Raw genomic sequence first — 21,820 nt, 5'->3', positions numbered from 1 at the left:
TCCTACTATACTTACTGCTGTGTAGTTTGCTTTTTTTACTTGTAACTTGGCCATCTTCCCATGTTAGTACACATAGATCTGCCTCATCTTTAAAAACAGCTACGATTAGGCCAGGCGCAGTGACTCACGTCTATAATCCCAGCACTTTGGGAGGCCGAGGTGGGCGGATCACCTGAGGTTGGGAATTCGAGACCAGCCTGACCAACATGGAGAAACCCCATCTCTACTGAAAATACAAAAAAATTAGCTGGATGTGGCGGCGCATGCCTGTAATCCCAGCTACTCAGGGGGCTGAGGCAGGAGAATTGCTTGAACCTGGGAGGCAGAGGTTGTGGTGAGCTGAGATGGTGCCGTTGCACTCCAGCCTGGGCAACAAGAGCGAAACGAAAACAAAAACAAACCAGCTACATTTAGTCATTCACTTACTGAATAACTACTGAGCAACTATTCTGCACCCACTGCATCCTGGCCACTAGGGGACAGCAATGTAATGAGCAGATGTGCTCCTTGTCCCCTCCTTCCCGCCCCCCGCCCCCACTGCTGATGTTCTAGTGGGGGAAACTGACAGCGTATGATATATTAATATCGTGTTAGGTGAAGCGAGGTAAGGAGATAAAAGTGTCTGGTGCGTGGATGCTGTTTTAGACAAGGTGGTTGGATAACGTTTGAGAAGAGACCTAAAAGGGGTGGGGAATACAGTCCTGAGAAGAGCCACCAGGGAGGGTTTCATGAGGGCAGAAGTTTGACTATTTTCCTCACTTCTGCATCCCCAGCGCCTAGAACCATCTGACACCCAGCTGGTGCGCAGCAAATAATTGCCAAGTGAAAGGATGGATCTGGGGAAGAGTGTTTTCCAAGTAGAGAGCCCATATGTATAAAGACTTGGGGGGAAAAGTGTGGTTGAGGGGAAAAAGTGAGGGGCAGAGAGATCCGAGAGCAGGGCCCACATCCCAGGGCCTCACAGTCACTGCTAAGGAGTGTGGCTGTTATTTTTTATTATTATTTTTTAGTTTTTGAAACAGGGTCTTGCTCTGTCACCGAGGCTGGAGTGCAGTGGTGCAATGCAGTGGTGCCATCTTGGCTCACTGCAACCTCAACCTCCCAGGCTCAAGCAATCCTCCCACCTCAGCTTTCCCAGTAGCTGGGATTGCAGGCATGCTCCATCACGCCTGGCTGATTTTTGTATTTTTGTAGAGGCAGAGTTTTGCCATGTTGGCCAGGCTGGTCTTGAACTCCTCGGCTCAAGCAATCTATCTGCCTCGACCTCCTGAAGTGCTGAGATTACAGGTGTAAGCCACCATGCCTGGCCTTGGCTGTTATTTTTATTGTGCTGCAGAGCCACTGGAAGGTTTTAAGCGAGGAATGTGCCATGATATTTTATTTTATTTTGAGACAGAGTCTCACTGTGTAGCCCAGGCTGGAGTGCAGTGGCACGACCACGGCTCACTGCGACCTCCACGTCCTGGGTTCAAACAATTCCTGTGCCTCAGCCACCCAAGTAGCTGGGATTACAGGCGCACACCACCATGCCTGGCTAATTTTCATATTTTTAATAGAGACGGCGTTTTGCCTTGTTTCCATGCTGGTCTTAAACCCCTTGCCTCAAATGATCCATCTCCCTTGGCCCCCCAAAAGTGCTGGGATTACAAGCATTAGCCACCGTGCCCAGCCTGATCAATTTTTTTCTCTTTTTTATTGAGGTGAAATTTATGTCACATAAAAATAACCACTTTAAGGAGTGCAATTCAGTGGCATTTAGTACATTCACAGTATTGTGTAATCACTACTGCTATCTAGCTCCAAAACGTTTTCATAACCTCCCATAAAACTCATACCCATTAAGCAGTCGCTCCCCACTCCCTCCCCACTACCCCAACCCCTGGCAACCACCCATCTTTCTGTCTCCATGGGTTTACCTATTGCAAATATTTCACATAAATGGAATCATCCAATATGCGGTCTTTGTGTATGGCTTCTTTCACTTGGCATGATGTTTCCAACTTTCAAAGTTCATCCACATCATGGCATATACCAGTACTGCATTCCCTTTTTTTTTTTTTTTTTGAGACGGAGTCTTGCTTTCTCGCCCAGGCTGGAGTGCAGTGGCATGATCTCGGTTCACTGCAGCCTCCACCTCATGAGTTCAAGCAGTTCTCCTGCCTCAGCCTCCTGAGTAACTGGGACTACGGGCACACGCCACCACACCCGGCTAATTTTTGTGTTTTTAGTAGAGACAGGCTTTCACCATGTTGGCCAGGATGGTCTCGATCTCCTGACCACGTGATCCACCCGCTTCAGCCTCCCAGAGTGCTGGGATTACAGGCGTGAGCCACTGCGCCTGGCCTGCATTCCTTTTTGTGGCTGAATAATATTCCATTGTATGCATAGGCCAGCAGGATCTAATTTTTAAATCATTTAAAAATGATTGCACTGGCTGCTGTCTTGAGGAACACCTTAGTGGGACAAGAGTAGAAACTGAATGGTCCATTTAGGAGGCTGTTGGAGGGTGTGGATGAGAGAAGATGTTGCCTTGGTTTGAGTGGCAGCTGTGTCAGGCGTGCAGCCAGCTTGGATGTGCATAAGAGGAAGAGAGGAATCGGGGTGACTATGGGGTTTGGCCAGGGCAGCTGGCGAATGGCGAGGCCAGTTTCCATATAAGGAGGACATGGGAGGAGCAGTTTGCTGGGGCTGGGAAACAAGAGTTTTCTCTGGTCATGGATCATTTGAGATGCCTGCTTAAAATTCAAGTGAGGATATAAGGATTCCATTGTGTGGCTCAGCATGAATTATTTACCATATCCCCTATTGATGGCTATTTGGATGGCTTCCAGCTTTGCTAGCATAGCCAGTGTCATGATAAACTTGGCCTGTGGATTTGTGGGAGTGTTCCTGAGGGATACATTCCAAGAAGTGAAAGTGCTGGGTCAAAGGGTATGAATTTTTTCTAAGTGTATACTGCCAAATGGCTGTTCAAAAAGGCTTCACCAATTTATATTCCTACCAAAAGTGCATGAGAATGTGAAATTTCCCATACTCTTGCCAACAGTCAGTGTTATCAATCTCTAAAATAAAATCTTTGCCCATCTCAAAGGCCAAATATAATATCATTGTTTTAACCTAAACAGAATGTTACTTGGCTGCACAGTAGTAATTCCATGTGGATGTACCATAATTTATTTAGCCATTTTTCATAACTAGTTGTTTCCAGGTGTTTTTATTGTTTGTGCTCTTATAAATAATCATTAACAAACATCTTTTTTTTATTTTTGAGATTGGCGTCTCACTCAGTTGCCTAGGTTGGAGTGCTGTGGTGCCATCACAGCTCACTGCAGCCTCAACCTCCCCAGGCTCAGGTGCTCCTTCCACCTCAGCCTCCTGAGTAGCTGGGACTACAGGTGTGCACCACCATGCCTGGCTAATTGTTTTGTATTTTGTTGCCCAGGCTGGTCTTGAGTTCCTGGGCTCAAGTGGTTCACCCATTTTGGCCTCCCAAAGTTTTACGATTACAGGCATGGGTCGTTGCACCTGGCCAACAAGCATCTTTATGCACAAAAGCTTTGCCTGCATTGCAGCCTATTTTCTTAGGATTGGTTCTCTGAACAGAATAACTGGGTGGAAGAAGAATACACTTTTTGTGGCTTTCGTGATATTTTGTTGAATTATTTTCCAGAAAGACTACAACAGTTTCTATATAGGCTCCTTCTCAGCATTGAGTGTTTTTATCGGCTTTTAGCTATTTAGACAACTCCCTGTCATTTTCATGGATGGCATATCATTTTGATTTTTCCTGCTTTGACTGGTAGACCACACAGTGGGACTTATGTGGTCAAGTGATGGAATCTGAGCCCAGGTTAACTCAGAAGGGGCCTGATGGGGCCATGGTCCCACCCTGTGTTTTCCCAGTTCTTGGTTGTATAACTGGAATAGACACACATGGTAGCTGGCAGAATCCCACGTTGGCGCACTGACCCATGGAGTTGGGGCCATTATGGTAGAAAGAGCCACGTGGAAGCTCCTAGAACTCCCTGTCTTTCCCAGAATAGTAATTCAAAAGCAATTCTCTATCCTTTGTGCAAATTGTGGAGATTAGTGTCACCATTAACAGCTTGGAAGAAGCAGGGGTAGTGATCCCATCTACATTCAGCTGGCCTGTTTGGCCTGTACAGAAGGCAGATGGATTTTGGAAGAATGACTTTGGATTATTGTCAACGTGATCAGGGGTGACTCCAATTGCAGTTGCTGTCCCAAATGAAGTTTCTCTATTGGAGCAAGTCAGCACAGCCCTTGGCAGCTGGTATGAGCTACTGACCTGGCAGATGCTTTTTTCTCCATACCAATTTCCAAGGGCTACCAGAAGGCAAGGTTCACATCTTCACAGTCTTGCTCAGTGTGACATCAACTTTCCCACTTTCTGTCCTGATTTAGGCTGCAAAGAACTTGAACTCTACAGTCCACATAGCCTCACACTGGTCCCCTACATTGACAACATTATGTTGATCAGATCTGATGAGCAGGAAGTAGTTGAGTAAGTGCAGTTGGCATTAAACCTGGCGGATGGCAGTCTGGCAGGGTCCAGTCTGGCAGGGTCCAGTCTGGATACAAAACAGCGCCGGTTGCCAGACGCAGTGGCTAATGCCTGTAATCCCAGCACTTTGGAAGGCTAAGGCAGGAGGATTGCTTGAGCTCAGGAGTTCAAGACCAGCCTCGGCAGCATAGCAGGACCTTGTCTCTACTAAACATTAAAAAAAAAAAAAAAAATTAGCTGGGCATGGCGCATGCCTATAGTCACAGTTACTCGGAAGGCTGAGGTGGGAGGATCACTTGAGCCTGGGAGTTCGAGACTACAGTGAGCCATGATCACGCTGCTGGACTCCAGCCTGGGCGACAGGGCAAGACCCTGTCTAAAAACAAAACCAAAACCCTGGCTGGGCGCAGTGGCTCGTGCCTCTAATACCAGCACTTTGGGAGGCTGAGGTGGGTGGATCACCTGGCCAACACAGTGAAACCCCATCTCTACTAAAAATACAAAAATTGGCCAGACTCAGCGGCACGCACCTGTAATCCCAGCTACTCAGGAAGCTGAGGCACAAGAATCGCTTGAACCCAGGAGGCAGAGGTTGCAGTGAGCCAAGATCGTGACACTGCACTCCAGCCTGGGTGACAGCGAGACTGTCACAAAAACAAAAACAAAAATAAAAACAAAACCCAGCTCCATTTACTTGAATAGAATCATATCAGTTATTTGAACAGAGAGTATTTAGTATAAAGAATTGTTAGCTAAATGTAAAGTTGTTAACCAGCTAACTTAAGGGGTAAAAAGAAAACTAAGAGGTCATGGCAGTAGCAACGGCAGAAAGCAGCTACCACACTTAGTCCTTAAGGGACAAGTAGAAGAGTTTGAAAGATGAAAACTTAGAAGCTTAGAGGAGGGCCCCACAGAGCTGAGACAGACTGCTGAGGAGGGGGTGCTGTTTGGTTGATGCTGTGACATTTGGTGGACTTTTTGGATTTTGGTGGCAACTCATACCACATTGGGATGTGCTACTTCAATCCATTTACTTTCCCTACAGCCCGTAAGGCTTTTCATCTGGAGTGAGGTCCAGAGCATCAAAGACTCTGCAGCCAGTCCAGGCTGCATGTGAGCTGATCTGCCACCTGGGCCAGATGTAGCCAGCAGATCGGGAGATTCATTCGCAAAGTATTGATGGCAAATAGGAATGCTGTATGGAGCCTTGAGCAAGCACCAGTGGCTAGCTCATGGTGCAGACCTCTAGGGTTTTTTTGTTTGTTTTGAGACGAAGTCTCACTCTTGTCCCCCAGGCTGGAGTGCAGTGGCGCGATCTCGGCTCACTGCAACCTCAGCCTCCCAAGTAGCTGGGATTACACAGGCGCCTGCCACCAGGCCTGGCTAATTTTTGTATTTTTAGTAGAGACGGGGTTTCACCATGTTGGCTAGGCTGGTCTCAAACACCTATGCTCAGTTAATTCTTAAAAGTTTTTGTAGCAGCCAGGCTCGGTGGCTCACGCCTGTAATCCCAGCACCGTGGGAGGCTGAGGAGGGCGGATCACGAGGTCAAGAGATCGAGACCATCCTGGCCAACATGGTGAAACACCGTCTCTACTAAAAATACAAAAATTAGCTGGGCATGGTGGCACACGCCTGTAGTCCCAGCTACTCGGAAGGCTGAGGCAGGAGAATTGCTTGAACCCAGGAGGCGGAGGTTGCAGTGAGCTGAGATTGCGCCACTGCACTCTAGCCCAGCTACAGAGCAAGACTCTGTCTCAAAAAAAAAAAAAAAAAAATTTTTTTTGTAGAGATGGGGTCTCACTGTGTTGCCCAGGCTAGTCTTGAATTCCTGGGCTCAAGCAATCCTCCTTCTTTGGCTTCTCAAAGTGCTGAGATTATAGGCATGGGCCACTGCACTGACCTAGCCAGCTTTTTCTGGCCAGAGTGTAAGTATTTTCAGCTTTAAGGCCTTGCTGTCATAACTCCTTAGCTCTTCTGTTGTATGGAAAGTAGTCATGGACAATACAGTGGGTGTCACTGTGTTCCAATAAAACTTTATGTACAAAGGCAGGCAGATGGGCTGGACTTGGCCCAAGGGCCATAGCTTTCCCACCCCTCACTCTCAGGTGTCATGGAGGTATCATGGCAGGAAGTGGCCACATCCCTAGTTCTTTAGGAAGAAAGGGAAGAGCTGAAACTCTTGGAAACTTAGAGGAAGGGCTCTGTGGAGCTGAAAGTCAGACCCTGGGGAGAGGTGCTTACAGCTGGTGCTGGGTTCTGGAGAGAGGCTGGATGAGATGGGTTTGTAGATGTTGGGAAGCTGCACACCGGATTCATCTGCTGCCAGGAGAAGAAACGATGCTGCCAGGAGGGGCGGAAGGTGGCTGGGGTGGGAGAGGAGACAGGAAGGAGCAATCCCTCTTCCCTCCTCAGTCTGGCAACCTCCTGCTAGCGCCCCCTATTGGCAGATCCTGGCAGGGCGCAGCAGGCAAAGCAGGAATATGGTTTACACAGAACAGGGTATACAGGATGGGTTGGGAGCTGAGGGACTATCACAAGTGCTTTGATTGGCTTTGGGCATTTAGATGACACCCCCCCCCATCATTACAGGTGACTTGTCATTCAAATTCTTCCTGATTTCATTTCAGAGATTAAATAACTGTGAGGGGGCCCGTCAGGGTAGGGGCTAGAGGGTATATGTCAGGGTGGGGAAGTCATCTCTAAGGAATAGGTCTTTTACCATACATGGTGGCTTACGCCTGTAACCCTAGCACTTTGGGAAGCCAAGGTGGGAGGATTGCTTGAGCCAAGGAGTTCAAGACCAGCCTGGGCAACATAGTAAGACCCCCATCTCTACAAAAAAATGAAAAAATTAGCCAGGCGAGGTGGCACACACCTGTAGTCCCAGCTACTCAGGAGGTTGAGGTATAGGAGAATCGCTTGAGCCCAAGAGTTTGAGGCTGCAGTGAGCCATTTTCACACCACTGAACTCCAGCCTGGGTGACAGAGCAAAACCCTGTCTCAAAAACAAAAACAAATAAATAAGCCTTTCTTTTAGAAATGAAAAGTGAGTAGGAGGAGGGAAGGGGGCTCCAAAGGCTCTGGGAGGAGCCTAGGAGGAACTTGCAGCATTTAGGATCCTTCCATCTCACCTTCAGATGAGACTCAAATCTCACTGTCTCTCTCCACCACCAGTGCTGCCACTCAGTCCTGCCCCCAGCACTGTGATGGGCATCTGCAGTTGGCTCCCTGGTTCCCACATCCACCCTTGTGCCTGTGGTCTGATAATGTCACCCTCTGTTCACACCTTCCTATATGACATCCTCATGCAATGTCCTCCGTTGCCCAAGGTGCAGAATCCAGTTACCTTACTGTGGCCCGCAAGGCCCTGCCAGGCTCTTGGCCCCACTCTGCTGCCTTCCCAGCCCCTCCTATTCTGCTCCAGCCTTGCTGGATGCTGCAAGTCTCTTCCCACCTCAGGGACTGAACCCGCTGGTCCCTCAGCCTGGAACCTTCCCCCTAGGTCTTCTCCTGCCTTTTCTGTACTTCCTTCATGTTGCTATTCAAATAAGACCCCCCTTGCAACAGTGGGGAGCAGATCCAAAACAGCATCTCCCTCCAGTCTCTCTCTTGCTGCCTGCTTGATTTTTCATCACAGCACTTGTCACTACCTGACGTTGTATGTTTCTATTCACTGCCGTATCCCCAAAGCTAGAATTGTGCTGGGCTAGTGGAGGGCGCTACACAAATATTTGTCAGGCAGGTAAATGAAAGAATGAACAAATGGAAAGGGCAGTGTGGCTGCAATGTGGGACACAGGGTGAGATGGTAGGGGGAGAGGCTGTGGGGGTTGGATGGTGCGGGACGTTTTGGGGCGAGGTGTAAGACAGGGTCTCATAAGGGGAACAGGCGTGGCACATAGTCTTATTGGGGTGATAGGTGTAGTCAGGGCCTCATTGGGCCGGGTGAGGCGTTTGGATGACAGTTTAAGAACAAGGTGGCCGGGTGCGGTGGCTCATGTCTGTAATCCCAGCACTTTGGGAGGCTGAGGCAGGTGGATCACCTGAGGTCAGGAGTTCAAGACCAGCCTGGGCAACATGGCAAAACCCCGTCTCTACTAAAATACAAAAATTAGCCGGGCATGGTGGCATTCACCTGTAATCCCAGCTACTCGGGAGGCTGAGGCAGGATAATTGCTTGAGCCCGGGAGGTGGAGGTTGCACTGAGCCATGATTGCACCACTGCACTCCAGCTTGGGTGACAAGTGAGACTCCGTCTCCAAAAATAATGATAATAATAATAATAATAATAAATAGGGCCGGGTGCGGTGGCTCATGCCTGTAATCCCAGCACTTTGGGAGGCTGAGGCAGGTGGATTACCTGAGGTCAGGAGTTCGAGATCAACCTGGCCAATGTGGTGAAACCCCATCTCTACTAAAAATAAAATATTAGCCAGGTGTGGTGGCATCTGCCTGTAGTCCCAGCTATTCGGGAGACTGAGGCAGGAGAATTGCTGAAACCCAGGAGGCAGAGGTTGAGCTACAGAGCAAGACTTGATCTAAAAAATAATAATAATAATAAAAAGAACAAGGCACCGTGTCTCATGCCTGTAATCCAAGCACTTTGGGAGGCTGAGGCAGGAGGATCACTTGAGCCCAGCAGTTCGAGACCAGCCTGGGGAACATAGCCAGACCCTGGTCTTTCTAAGAAATAAACAAAATTAGTCAGGCGTAGTGGCTCGCACCTGTGGTTCCAGCTACTCAGGAGGCTGAGGTGGGAGGATCACTTGAGGAGTTCAAGGCTGCAGTGACTTATGATTGCACCACTGCGTTCCAGCCTAGTTAACAAAGCAAGACACTGTCTCTAAAAAGAAAAATACAAACAAGCAGAGTCATTGCAGAATTTATTTATTTATTTTTAGTTTTAGTAGAGATGGGGTCTTGCTACATTACCCTGGCTGATCTTGAACTTTTGGCTCAAGCAATCCTCTTGACGGCCTCCCAAAGTGCTGAGTTAACAGGCATGAGCCACTGTGCCCAGCCCATTGCAGAATCTAAGCAGGGAAATACTGTGACCAGACTGTCATATGTTGGTATTTCTGGGGCTGCAGGCTGTGTGTCCTGGGAGGCAGAGACCAGCTATTCAGTCAGAGATGGTGGCCTGGGTGGGTGTGGGCAGTGGAGGCAGAGGGCAGTGACTCCGTTCCAGAGGTGTTTAGGGGTCAAAATCAGGAGGCTTGAGGATGGATGCAGTGAGGGGTGAGGGAGAGGCTGTGTACAGGACAACCCCCATGTTTCTGTCTGGGATGGTGCTGGCTGGAAGACTGGATGTGGAGCAGTGTCAGGGAGAGGTGGAGGCTGCTGCCGCCGCCATATTGGCCAGAGGTTCAAGGACTCACTGACTCCTCCCATCAGTCAGCCCTCATTTCTTGAACTCCCTGGGATCCAGGGAGGAGTCACTCACCTGGGCCAGACCTCAGACACCCCCAGCCATGGAGCGACCAGGGCAGCAGGCAGATAAAGCCCCTAGGAGGGGAGTGGTTCCGAATCCAAGGGTCAACTGTGGCAAGAGGCTTAGTCTCTGTGCCTCAGTTTCCTCATGCGTAGAATGGTAGAAATGGAGGTCCCTCTGCATTGGGTTGCTCTGGGGACCAAACAGGCTACTCTGGGGAAAACCCTGGGACAGTGGCTGCATGGGGTAAGTGCTGTGTGCATGCAAGCGTCTGACTGCGTGAGGTTTCATTGTGGCACCAGGGAAGAAGAGGTCTCTGCATCTGGGAGGGCCCCAGAGGAAGCAGCAACATTCCTGGGTTTCAGCGGAGGAGGATGGGACATGAGACACAGCAGATCCTGCTCTAAGCTGGCCCCTGAGCAGTGCCAGAAACACATGACATGTCCAGCTGGCCTTGCTTCTGAAACGCCTGTGGTTTAGCAGCAGAGGCAGAGAAGAGACAGATATTTTCCAAATTGAGCAAGTTGTTGAGATCAAGTGGTGTCCAGAGAGTGGGGGTCCATGAATGGCTTCCCAGAGGAGTGAAGGTGTGAGGAGCCCTGGAGGGATGGATGGGATCCAGGTCTACAGAGTGGACAGGCGCCTCAGGCGTAGCCAGAAAGAAGCTGGCACGAGAGAGAGGGGTGGCGAGTGGCCCAGGAATGCGGTGGGGGAGCCGTCGGCTGCCTGGAATGCCAGTCAGAGAGGCTGTACTCGGTCAAACCCGAGCAGGATCTGTTGGGAACCTGCTCTCTGCGGGCTCTGGGCTGCCTCACTGAGCCAGACAGGCAAGGAACTTGTATGGAGTGAAGACAGCCTATTACCAAGCACCTGAGCAAGGCCATCTCCAGTCGTGCTAAGAACAGGGCGATGGGGCCAGGCGCGGTGGCTCACGCCTGTAATCCCAACACTTTGGGAGGCTGAGGTGGGCAGGTCACCTGAGGTCAGGAGTTCAAGACCAGCCTAACCAATATGGTGAAACCCCGTCTCTACAAAAAACACAAAAATCAGCCAGGCATGGTGGCATGCCCCTGTAATCTCAGCTACTCGGGAGGCTGAGGCAGGAGAATTGCTTGAACCCAGGAGGCAGAAGTTGCAGTGACCTGAGATTGCACCAGTGCACTCCAGCCTGGGTGACAGAGTGAGACTCCATCTCAAAAAAAAAAAAAAAAAAAAAAAGGGCCATGGGGAATGTGAGAGAGACCCTAGGGTGGGAGTGAGGTGGGGTCTGGAGGCTGCTTTGGGGAGGGCTGAAGGGGTGGGTATGATGGGAGCCTGGAACGGGGAAGAAGAGCTTGGGGGAGAGCATGTGCAAAGGCTCTGAGGCGGGCATGAGCCTGTTGCATTGAGGAAAGAACAGGCCATCATGGCTGGAGCACAGCTGGCAAGACAGAAGATATGAGGGGAGGCTGGCAGGGCAGCTGAGCCCTAGGTCGCCAGGGCCTCTTGGCCATGAGAAGGTTTTGTGTTAGGTGCTGGGGGAAGCCATGGCAGGTTTTAAACAGGAGACTGTCCTCTTGGCTTATATGTGAGGAATGGACTGGGAGGTTATGAGTGGCGGCAGGGGGCGCTGATGAGGCGGCCAGTGCTGTAGTCAGGAGTGAGATATCAGTGGCCCAGGCCCGGGTGGTGGAGTTGTAGAGAAATGGACAGATCTGAGGAGTGTTTCGGGAGCAGAGCCGCTGTCCTTGCCCAGCCCAGCAAGAGGCAGGTGTCTGGCCCGAGGCATGGCCCCAGGAATGAGTGAGGAGAAGGCCAGTGTGGGAACAAAGGATGGGGGCCCTTAGGCTTTCAGGAGGAAGTGGGGTCTTGAGCTCCTGGCCCCAGGACCGGAGCCCACCTGAAAGGCCATTGCTTCCTCCTCTCTGAAATGAGGATGTGGGCACCATGCAGGGCCTTGCTAGGAAAGACCCCCAGTGGGTGCTTAAAATAATTGGAGTCCTGTATTAGCTGTGATGATTTCCACGACAATTCACGTATTAGTCATAAAAGTGGCAAGTGTACAACAAAGGGGATGGAAGCTCCCTATGCTCAACACCCAGGAATTCCCAGAGAGATTCTCCGAATCCACATTCTGGGCCCCTGCCACACTGCCGCCTCTGGATGATGCTTCAGGGCTGTGCTGTCTCACTCTGCTCCTCGGTTTTATCGAGGCTGGTGCCATCTCTCCCGTACCCGGCTTTAGCTGTTTAGCCTGCGCCATCTCCCTCTCTGCTTGGGGTCATCTTTGGGGTCTGTGTCCTTTCTCCCCGACCCTGGATTTCACGGTGGGCCTGTCTGCTCTCTCTTTGACCGTGGATTTTGTTTTCAGCCTGTGCCACCTCTCTCTACCTCGTGGTTATCATTTGTGCCTGTGCCATCTCTCACCAACCTTGGGTTTGTATCTGGGTCCTGTGCCATCTATTTCTGATTCCAGCTGAAGTTTTGGGCCTGGGCCATCCCTCCTTCATCCAGGGTTGTGCTTTGGTACCAGTGTCGTCTCCTGACCAGGATGCTGTTTGGGGCTTGTGCCCTATCTCCCTGACTATACACTGGGCCGGGGCCTGGGTTATGTCTCCACTGGCTGTGGGCACATACTGACCTGCACCCTTCCTCCCCACCCGGGGTCATTTCTGGGCCCTGCCTCCTGTCTCCCTGCTCTGTGTTCTGTCCGGGCCTGTATTATCTCGAGTGCTGTCAATCTCAGCCCCTTCAGGACCTTGGCTCTTTTATGGCCCTAGGGAGAAGTTGCTGCTTGAATTGGAGTTTGGGGAACCCCTCCATCCCTAGCCCTTGATGCTGGGACACAGTTGAGTCCTAGGGGACGGAGTCAGTGTGTCTGGAGACGTGAGATGATGAGGATGGACATGCGATGAGGGTCCGATTTCAGGCCCAAGGTGGGCTCCTGGAGTCAGTCCATGCTCCTGGCCCCTCCCCCTCCCTACCTCTCTCTCTCTCGCCTCCCTCAGTTGCTCACTTTCCGTGCATTTCTCTCTAACTGTCCACTTCTGTCTTCCCCTCTGTCCCCCTCCACCCCTGCCCGGCTTCCCCTCCAGCAGAAGGCAGACCTGGCTGTGGCCGCCTTCACCATCACAGCTGAGCGGGAGAAGGTCATCGACTTTTCCAAGCCCTTTATGACCCTGGGGATCAGCATCCTCTACCGAGTGCACATGGTATGGTTCCCCTGGAGACCATGGGCTGCTTGCCTGGCATGGAGGCTCAGGGCCTGCGAGTGGGAGCCAGACAGCCCCAGGACCTCAGATGGGCTGGTCAGGCTCCCAGGTCCCTGGTAGGGCAGGGGCTGGGTGTGAGGCTCAGGCCAGGGGTGGCTCCGGGTCTCACTCACTCTCCCCACAGGGCCGCAAGCCTGGCTACTTCTCCTTCCTGGACCCCTTCTCCCCTGCTGTGTGGCTCTTCATGCTTCTTGCCTACCTGGCTGTCAGCTGCGTCCTGTTTCTGGCTGCCAGGTGAGTCCACTGCCTACTGGGAAGGAAGGGGCTGGAGGAGGCACGAGCCGAGGCCTCTGGGACCGACCTGCCTCTTCTCTCTTGGAACTGTCCTTGGCCTCCCCTTTGGGGCCTCGGATTCCCTGTGCCCTCCTTTCTCAGTTTTGTACCCTGTGTCTGAGTCTCATTCTTCCCCTTGTGGTTCTGACTGTGCTCTGTGGTTCTCTGTTCGGGTCTCTCCCCTTCCCGCCTCTCCCTTTTTTGCCTCCTCCCTTCTCTATTTCTCTCTGTGTATCTCTGTGTCTCTCTCTGCCTCTTCTGTCTCCATCTCTGTGCATCTCTCTCTGCCTTTTCTCTGTGTGCTTCTGTCCATCTCGCTCCTTTTTCCATCTCTCCCCCTTTCTTCTGATCACTGTGACTTTCCTTTGCTTCTTTCCTTTTCCTCCCCACCTGGGCTCTGGGCCCCATCCACATGCTGCACGTCTCTCCACAGGCTGAGCCCCTATGAGTGGTATAACCCGCACCCGTGCCTGCGGGCACGCCCCCACATCCTGGAGAACCAGTACACGCTGGGCAACAGCCTGTGGTTTCCTGTGGGGGGCTTCATGCAGCAGGGCTCGGAGATCATGCCCCGGGCGCTGTCCACGCGCTGTGTCAGCGGAGTCTGGTGAGAAGCTTTCTATCTGCCTCTGCCCGGGGCCGGGGAGGGACCCATCTGAGGCCTGGATGGGGTTGGGGCTGTGGCATCTCCTGGAAGATTTGATTCCCCGTTTTCCCTTGCAGAGCTGTGTGACGAGGAATGGGGGGGGAGAGCTGAGCTCCAGCTCTGCCGCTTACTGGCTATGTGAGCTTGGCCAGACCGCAACCCTCCCTTTGCCTCAGTGACCTTCCCTGAAAGATGGGGAGAAAGATTCCCATGTCTCAGGGTTGTGAGGATTCAGTGAGGCTGCTAAGGAATAAAAGAATGGCTACTCCAATTGCTTGAACTCAGGAGGCAGAGGTTGTAGTGAGCTGAGAACTCCCCACTGCACTCCAGCCTGGGCAACAGAGCAAGACTCTGTCTCAATAAATAAATAGATAAAAGAATGACTACTCCAAAGACAGAGCAGCCCTGAGGGCTGCTGGTTGCCCATTTTTATGGTTATTTCTTGATGACATGCTAAACAAGGGGTGGATTATTCATGCCTCCCCCTTTTAGACCATATAGGTTAACTTCCTGACGTTGCCATGGCATTTGTAAACTGTCATGGCGCTGGTGGCAGTGTAGCAGTGAGGACGACTGGAGGTCACTCTTGTGGCCATCTTAGTTTTGGTGGGTTTTAGCTGGCTTCTTTACTGCAACCCCTTTTATCAGCAAGGTCTTTATGACCTGTATCTTGTGCCAACCTCCTATCTCATCCTGTGACTTAGAATGCCTTAAACGTCTGGGAATGCAGCCCAGTAGGTTTCAGCCTCATTTTACCCAGCTCCTATTCAAAATGGAGTTGTTCTGGTTCACACGCCTCTAACAATTTCACAGATGCCTGTTGAGCCTGTCCATGTGCCAGGCACTCAGGTGAGGAATCAGCCCCATTCCTGCCCTGGAGAGGCAGAGGAGCTGAGAATAAACAAGTAAACAGATAAATCAACACTGGACATCCTATTTTATTCAAATAATAGGTCCCAAAGATATTACTTAATTTGTGCCTTTTTCAATTCAAGACTAACCTTAATAGGTGGCAGGTTTTTCCCTTCTCCTAACTAAGTAGAACTAACTGGTATGGCAGGCATTAGCAATTCACTTGGTCCACTGGCTTGGACACTTGCGAGTCTTGATGGCTTTTTTAAACGGTTTTGGATGGGCATCATTTCAAATTATACCCCTGTAGAGGATTGTTTGAGCCTGGGATGTTGAGGCTACAGTGAGCTGTGATCGTGCCACGGCACTCCAGCCTGGATGACAGAGTGAGACTGTCTCAAATGAAAAAAAAAAAAGAACCCCCCAAAAAACCCAATGAAAGCTCTGTTTGTTTCCTATTGCTACTGCAAAAGATTACCACAATTTTGGTGGCTTAAAACAATACACATTCTCCTATAGTTCTGGAGGTCAGAAGTCTGAAATAGATCTCAATGGCGTAAAATCAAGTTCCTGGCAGGGCTAGTTCCTTCTGGAGGCTCCAGGGGGAGAATCTGTTTCCTTACCTTTTCCAGCATTTAGAAGCCACTTGCATTCCTTGGTTTGTGGCCCCTTCCTCCATCTTCAGAACCAGCAGCATAGGATCCACAAATCTCTCTCTCTAACTTCCTTCTTCCACTCATAAGGACCCTTGTGATTCCTTTGGGCCTTCCTGGATAATCCAGAGTAATCCCCCCATATCCAGATCCTTAACTTAATCACAGCTGCAAAGTCCCTTTTGCTGAGTAAGGTCACATCTTCATGTGTTCTGGGGATTAGGATAGAGACTTCTTTGGTGCTGGTGGGCGGGGCCTATTCTGCCGGCCACACAGTCCAAGTGAAATGTACTAATATTTTCCATATAATGATGTTGCAGATGCACATAAAATGTGCTATTGAGGAACCAAACAGGATACAGTAAGAGAACAGTAGAGCATGGGGGCAGTCAGAGAAGGGTCCCCTGAGGAGGTGAACTGGGTTGAGTCCTAAAGGCAGAAACAGAGTTGTCCATGCCAAGGAGAGGGAGGAGCATTTTAGACAGAGGGAGAGGGCCAGGTGTGTGAGGTGCTGGGAGGGCGCCCAGGAGACCTGCTATGACAAATCTAGTGGCGTCCTCACAGGAGGGTTGGGGGAGACCAGTGCCCTCATCTCTGCTGGCCACTGTTTCTGCCGCCCAGCCAGGGGCCCTCTTCCTGAGAGTCACACTCTCTAGCCAGCTGTTTTCTGCCCCTTCCCATCGCTGTCACCCAGACAGCCCCCACTCATGTTCCCTCCCTCATCGGAGCCTTTGGCCCTGGGGCCCACTCTCTTCTGCACCCAAAGTCCTCCCACACATTCACTCATTCAGCAGATGTTTGAGAATCTTCAGATGTGACGTAGCACCATGACTCAGCAGGCCAGTCCCCGCCCTCGTGGGACTCAGGGTCCAGTGTAGGGGGTGGGATTTGGTGCCATCACCCTCGAGGACTTGCCTGGTAGCTGATCTGCAGCAGCCTGGCCACAGCCCACTACCCGGGCCCCTCCTCTCCAGGGCCCCCTCAGCCCACAGCCTCCTGCAGCCACACCTGAGGGCTTGTCACTATTCAGGACAGCTCTGCCTCAGGAGTTAACGTTTCTTTTCCTCCCTGCCCCCCGCCCCCCCCCGCTTTTTTTTGAGACAGAGTCTTGCTCTGTTGCTCAGGCTGGAGTGCTGTGGCACGATCTCAGCTCACTGCAATCTCCACCTCCCGGGTTCAAGTGATTCTCCTGCCACAGCCTCCCAAGTAGCTGGGATTACAGGCGTGCACCACCTTGCTTCACTAATTTTTGTATTTTTAGTAAAGATGGGGTGTTGCCATGTTGGCCAGGATGATCTCTAACTCCTGACCTCAAGTGATCCACTCACCTGGGTCGGCCTCCCAAAGTGCTGGGATTACAGGCGTGAGCCACGGCACCTGGCTGAGAAGCAACATTTCTTTATTTCTTTTCTTTTTTTTTTTTTTTTTTGAGACAGAGTCTCGCTCTGTCGCCCAGTGTGGAGTGTGGTGGTGCGATCCCGGCTCACTGCAAGCTCCACCTCCCGGGTCAACACCATTCTCCTGCCTCAGCTTCCCGAGTAGCTGGGACTACAGGCGCCCAACACCATGCCTGGCTGAATTTTTTTTTTTTTTTTTTTTTTAGTAGAGATGGGGTTTCACCATGTTAGCCAGGGTGGTCTCGATCTCCTGACTTCGTGATCCACCCGCCTTGGCCTCCCAAAGTGGAGAGATTACAGGCGTGAGCCACCATGCCCGGCTGGGAGTCAATATTTCTAAGGTTTCACTCTGACCATAGCCCCCATCCCTCCCAACTCTCCCTTGGTCACTTGGTGCGATGAGTCCTCTGACCTCCCTGTTTCCATTCTCTGAGCCCTTCCTGCTTTCACTCGTCCATCTCCAGGTGGCTCCTAGGCTGTCTCTGCAGCCATTGTCCTCAACTTTTCCCTAGGTCCTCCTTTCCTCACGCCCTCCTGGCCAGAAAACCACAAAACCTCAGATCTAGCCAGTAGCTTGGCTTTGCCTGCCTTCCCCCAACCCCAGCTGCACCAGGGGCACATGCGACCCCTTATCCATGCCTCCAGTCTCTGTCTTACCTCCAGGCAGCATTCGCCCGGTTAGCCACCCTTCTAGAAACTCTCTTCTTGCTTCTAGGCTCTGTGTCCTCCTGGTTTCCTCCAACCTCTCTGGTCCTGTTTCATTTGCTGTGGGTTCCTTTTGCCTTTGCCACCCCTCAAATGGGGCTTCTCGCCGACACTAGTGAGTTTTCAGTGCTTGCAGACCCAACACCCTCTTTTTATAACAAATATTTTTTTTTTTTTTTTTTTTTTTTGAGATGGAGTCTCGCTGTCGTCCAGGCTGGAGTGCAGTGGCCCGATCTCGGCTCACTGCAGGCTCCGACCCCTGGGGTTCAAGCCATTCTCCTGCCTCAGCCTCCCGAGTAGCTGGGACTACAGGCGCCCGCCACCTCGCCCGGCTTATAACAAATATTTTTTAATACGTCCTTTTCCACACTGAGCTGAAATTCAAGGCTAATATATCTTCCTACACACATAATTTGTAAAAAAATCAATTTAACGCCGTAATTGCAATATGAAGGGGAAAAAGCAGGGAAGTGACTTCCAATAAAATAATATTATGGCAATACACAAATGCCTGGGTGTGGCTATGCCAGAAGACAGAATGCGACAGTTGGCGCCTGCTTAGAATGAGTAAGTGGCATGATGAGAAGTAAGATCATTTAACAGAATTATGTTGCCACTTGATATCTGACACATCGAAATAGTTGACAAATGAGTATGTTTGTGCAAATACAAGTCACTGTGAACGTGATGATTTGCTAATGCAGCTGGTGCAAGGGTCTTGACTTGGGTCTTGAGTTCGAGTGGAGTTGCTGTCAGAGACAGATGATTTCCCCCAACAGTGAGCAGCTCTCAGCAAAATTCCAAACAAAACAACATCCAGTCATCCCTCGATTAAAACAAGAGGTGCATTTCTGGAGATTTTGGTTTATATTATAATCATGCAAAAAAAAAAATACTTGGGTTTTTAATGTACCAAGGAGTTAGGCTCAGATAATCACAGAACAGGTATTCCCCGTTGTTCAGACCAGGCCTCAAATTATCCAGCTGTCCTACGCTGAGCACCAGCGGCCCACACTTTACCAAACACCTCCCAGGGTGCCCTCCCCGCCAGAGACCACTGTTCCATACACCTCGTCAGGGGCCATCTCACCTGCTGCTGGACTTCCCATGCTATGCGCATACTAACACTTCCGAAGTCATCTCTAGACCCCTCCATGTGTCCAGCCCCCTGGGATTGCTCCTCTTGGGAGCCCAACAGGCATCTCCAAACTCACCTTGTGCAAAACAGAGCTCATGTCTTTACTCCCAAATCTGACTCCCAGTCTGTGTTCCCTCTGCTGCCTTAGTGAGTGGCCCCATCACCACCACCAGTCATCCACACTGTGTCCTCAGGGGCCAGAGGGTGCCTGGTGTGTACCAGGCACTGAGTAATTTTTGTTGTTGTTGTTTTGTTTTTATTTTTTTATTTTTGAGATGGAGTTTTGCTCTTGTTGCCCAGGCTAGAGTGTAGTGGCACGATCTCGGCTCACTGCAACCTCCACCTTCCGGGTTCAAGCGATTCTCCTGGCTCAGCCTCCCGAGTAGCTGGGATTACAGGTGCCAGCCACCACGTCTGGCTAATTTTTTGTATTTTTAGTGGAGACGGGGTTTCATCATGTTGGCCAGGCTGGTCTTGAACTCCTGACCTCAGATGATCCACCCACCTCGGCCTTCCAAAGTGCTGGGATACAGGCGTGAGCCACTGTGCCTGGCCAAATAATTTTGTTTTGCATGAATGGCAGCATTGACCTGTAAGATGGGTTTGGAGAGACTTGGTTTCTGGAGAGGTTGAGTCAGACCCTGGGTCTTTGTGTCTTGGGGTTTTGGTTTTATTTTTCAGGAGGCTGTTTAATTCATGTCTCTCTATCAAGCCCTCACTCCATCCCCATCCCAGTGCCTAGCATAGCTTTGCACATGTGTTCTGTGGAGGACAGCTGCTGTTTTCATTATTACGTGCTGGGAATGTGAGGGTGGGAGGTCTGGGAGGCCCTTTTCAGCATCTCCTCTGCCTTCAGGCCCCTCAGATCTATATGGTCTACAGGGACCCTGGCCATTCTTACTTGCCAGGAGGGAGGACAGAGGGGGCCACGGTAAGACAAGCGGTTGCTCTGGGGTCCTGCAGCCAGGCAGGTGGGAGCCTATTCTCCCGGGTCGGTCCTGTGTCACCAAGACAATGAGAGCAAACACTTGCATAGCACTTGCTGTGTGCCGGATGAACTCAGTCACTCTTCACAAAACCCAGTGAGGAAGGGCCTACGATTGTACTAACTTCACAGGTGAGGAAACTGCAGCACACTTCCAAGGTCACGCAGCAAGGCAGTGATGGAGAAGACAGGATTTGGGGATTTTCCAGAGATCTTTCTATGATTGATTTCTAATTTAGCTCCATCGTGGTCAGAGAACGTTCTCTAGAGGATTTTAATCCTTTTAAATTTATTGAGACTTGCTTTAGAGCTCAGCATATGGTCTGTCCTGGTAAATGTTCTATGTGGAGTTGCATTGAATGTGTTTCTGCTGTTGGTGGGTGCAGTGTTCTATAAGGGTCCATTGGGGCCAGTAGGTTGATCATGTTATTCAAGTCTTCTCTATCCTTACTGATTTTCTACTTGTTCCATCAATTATTGAGAGGAGTTTTGAAATCTCACCCTGTAATTGCAGGAAATTTATCCATTTCTCTTCAATTCTATCCATTTTTGCCTCATGCATGTTGAAGCTTTGTAATTAGGTGCACAAATGTTTAGGACTCTTATGTCCTCTAGGTGAATTGACTCGTGTCGTTATATAATGTCTCTCCTTATTCCTGGTAACATTCTGTGTTCTGAAGTTAACTTTTTTTAATACTAATATAGGCACTCTGGCTTTCTGAGGCTTACTGTTTGCATAGCATATCTTTTCCCCATTCTTTTACTCTCGACCCATCTAGATTATTATATTTAAAAAGCATTCCTTTTCTTTTCTTTTAAATAGAGATAGGGTCTCACTTTGTTGCCCAGGCAGGTCTCCAACTCCTGGGCTCAAGTGATTCTCCCATCTTGGCCTCCCAAAGTGCTGGGATTACAGCTATGAGCCACCACACCTGACCAAGTGTGTGGTGAGTATTGGGGAGTGCAATGGTGTGATCTCAGCTCACTGCAACCTCCACCTCCTGGGTTCAGGTGGTTCTCCTGCCTCAGCCTCCCAAGTAGCTGGGACTACAGGTTCATGCCACCACACCCAGCTAATTTTTATATTTTTAGTAGAGGCAGGGTTTCAGCATGTTGGCAAGGCTGGTCTCAAACTCCTGACCTCAAGTGATCCACCTGCCTCTGCCTCCCAAAGTGCTGGGATTACAGGCATGAGCCACCATGCCCAGCCCCAAGTGCGTTTCTTATAAACAGTGTATACTTAGGCCTTGGAGCAAGGTTTGGCCAATTTTTTCTGCATTGGGCCAGATAGTAAAAATTTTTTTTTTTTTGAGATGGAGTTTTGACCTGTTGCCTAGGCTGGAGTGCAGTGGCGCAACGGCGCGATCTCGGCTCACTGCAACCTCTGCCTCCCAGGTTCAAGCAATTCTCCTGCCTCAGCCTCCCAAGTAGCTGGGACTACAAGCGCACGCCAGCACGCCTGGCTAATTTTTTGTATTTTAGTAGAGATGGGGTTTCACCATGTTGCCCAGGCTGGTCTTGAACTCTGGAGCTCAGGCAATCCACCCGCCTCAGACTCCCAAAGTGCTGGGATTACAGGTGTGAGCCACCGTGTCTGGCCAGTAATTTTTCTTTTAAATTTTATTTATATGTAATAGTTGTACATATTTTTGGGAGTACAGGTGATTTTTTTTTTTTTTTTTTTGAGATGGAGTCTTGTTCTGTCACTCAGACTGGAGTGCAGTAGTGTGATCACGGGTCACTGCAGCCTCAACCTCCCAGGCTCAAGTGATCCTCCCACTTTAGCCTCCTGTGTATCTGGGATCACAGGTGTGCGACGCCACACCTGGCTAAATTTTTTTATTTTTGGTAGAGACGAAGTCTCACTGTGTTGCCCAGGCTGGTCTCAAACTCTTGGGCTCAAGCAGTCCTCCCACCTCAGCATCCTGAAATGCTGGGATCAGGGTAATTGGGAAATCCATC

The 21,820-nt window shown here is 50.4% G+C and overlaps 1 protein-coding gene across 5 annotated transcripts in view; it reads left to right on the top strand.

Moving 5' to 3' along the window:
• The window catches only part of GRIK5 (glutamate ionotropic receptor kainate type subunit 5), a 74,075-nt gene that overhangs the window by 36,894 nt on the left and 15,361 nt on the right, over window positions 1-21,820 (top strand). For 3 of the 5 annotated variants that reach the window (XM_055369532.2, XM_031004071.3, XM_055369528.2), the window contains 3 exons: window positions 13,033-13,149; window positions 13,334-13,443; window positions 13,916-14,089. In XM_055369532.2, the coding sequence (XP_055225507.1) occupies window positions 13,033-13,149; window positions 13,334-13,443; window positions 13,916-14,089 (401 nt within the window). The remainder of the gene's footprint in view (window positions 1-13,032; window positions 13,150-13,333; window positions 13,444-13,915; window positions 14,090-21,820) is intronic. The other 2 variants (XM_055369529.2, XM_031004072.3) reach the window with 1 other exon arrangement.

Source organism: Gorilla gorilla, chromosome 20, assembly GCF_029281585.2.
Source record: "Gorilla gorilla gorilla isolate KB3781 chromosome 20, NHGRI_mGorGor1-v2.1_pri, whole genome shotgun sequence".
Lineage (NCBI taxonomy): Eukaryota > Metazoa > Chordata > Mammalia > Primates > Hominidae > Gorilla > Gorilla gorilla.
This window is presented reverse-complemented; position numbering and strand designations above follow the sequence as displayed.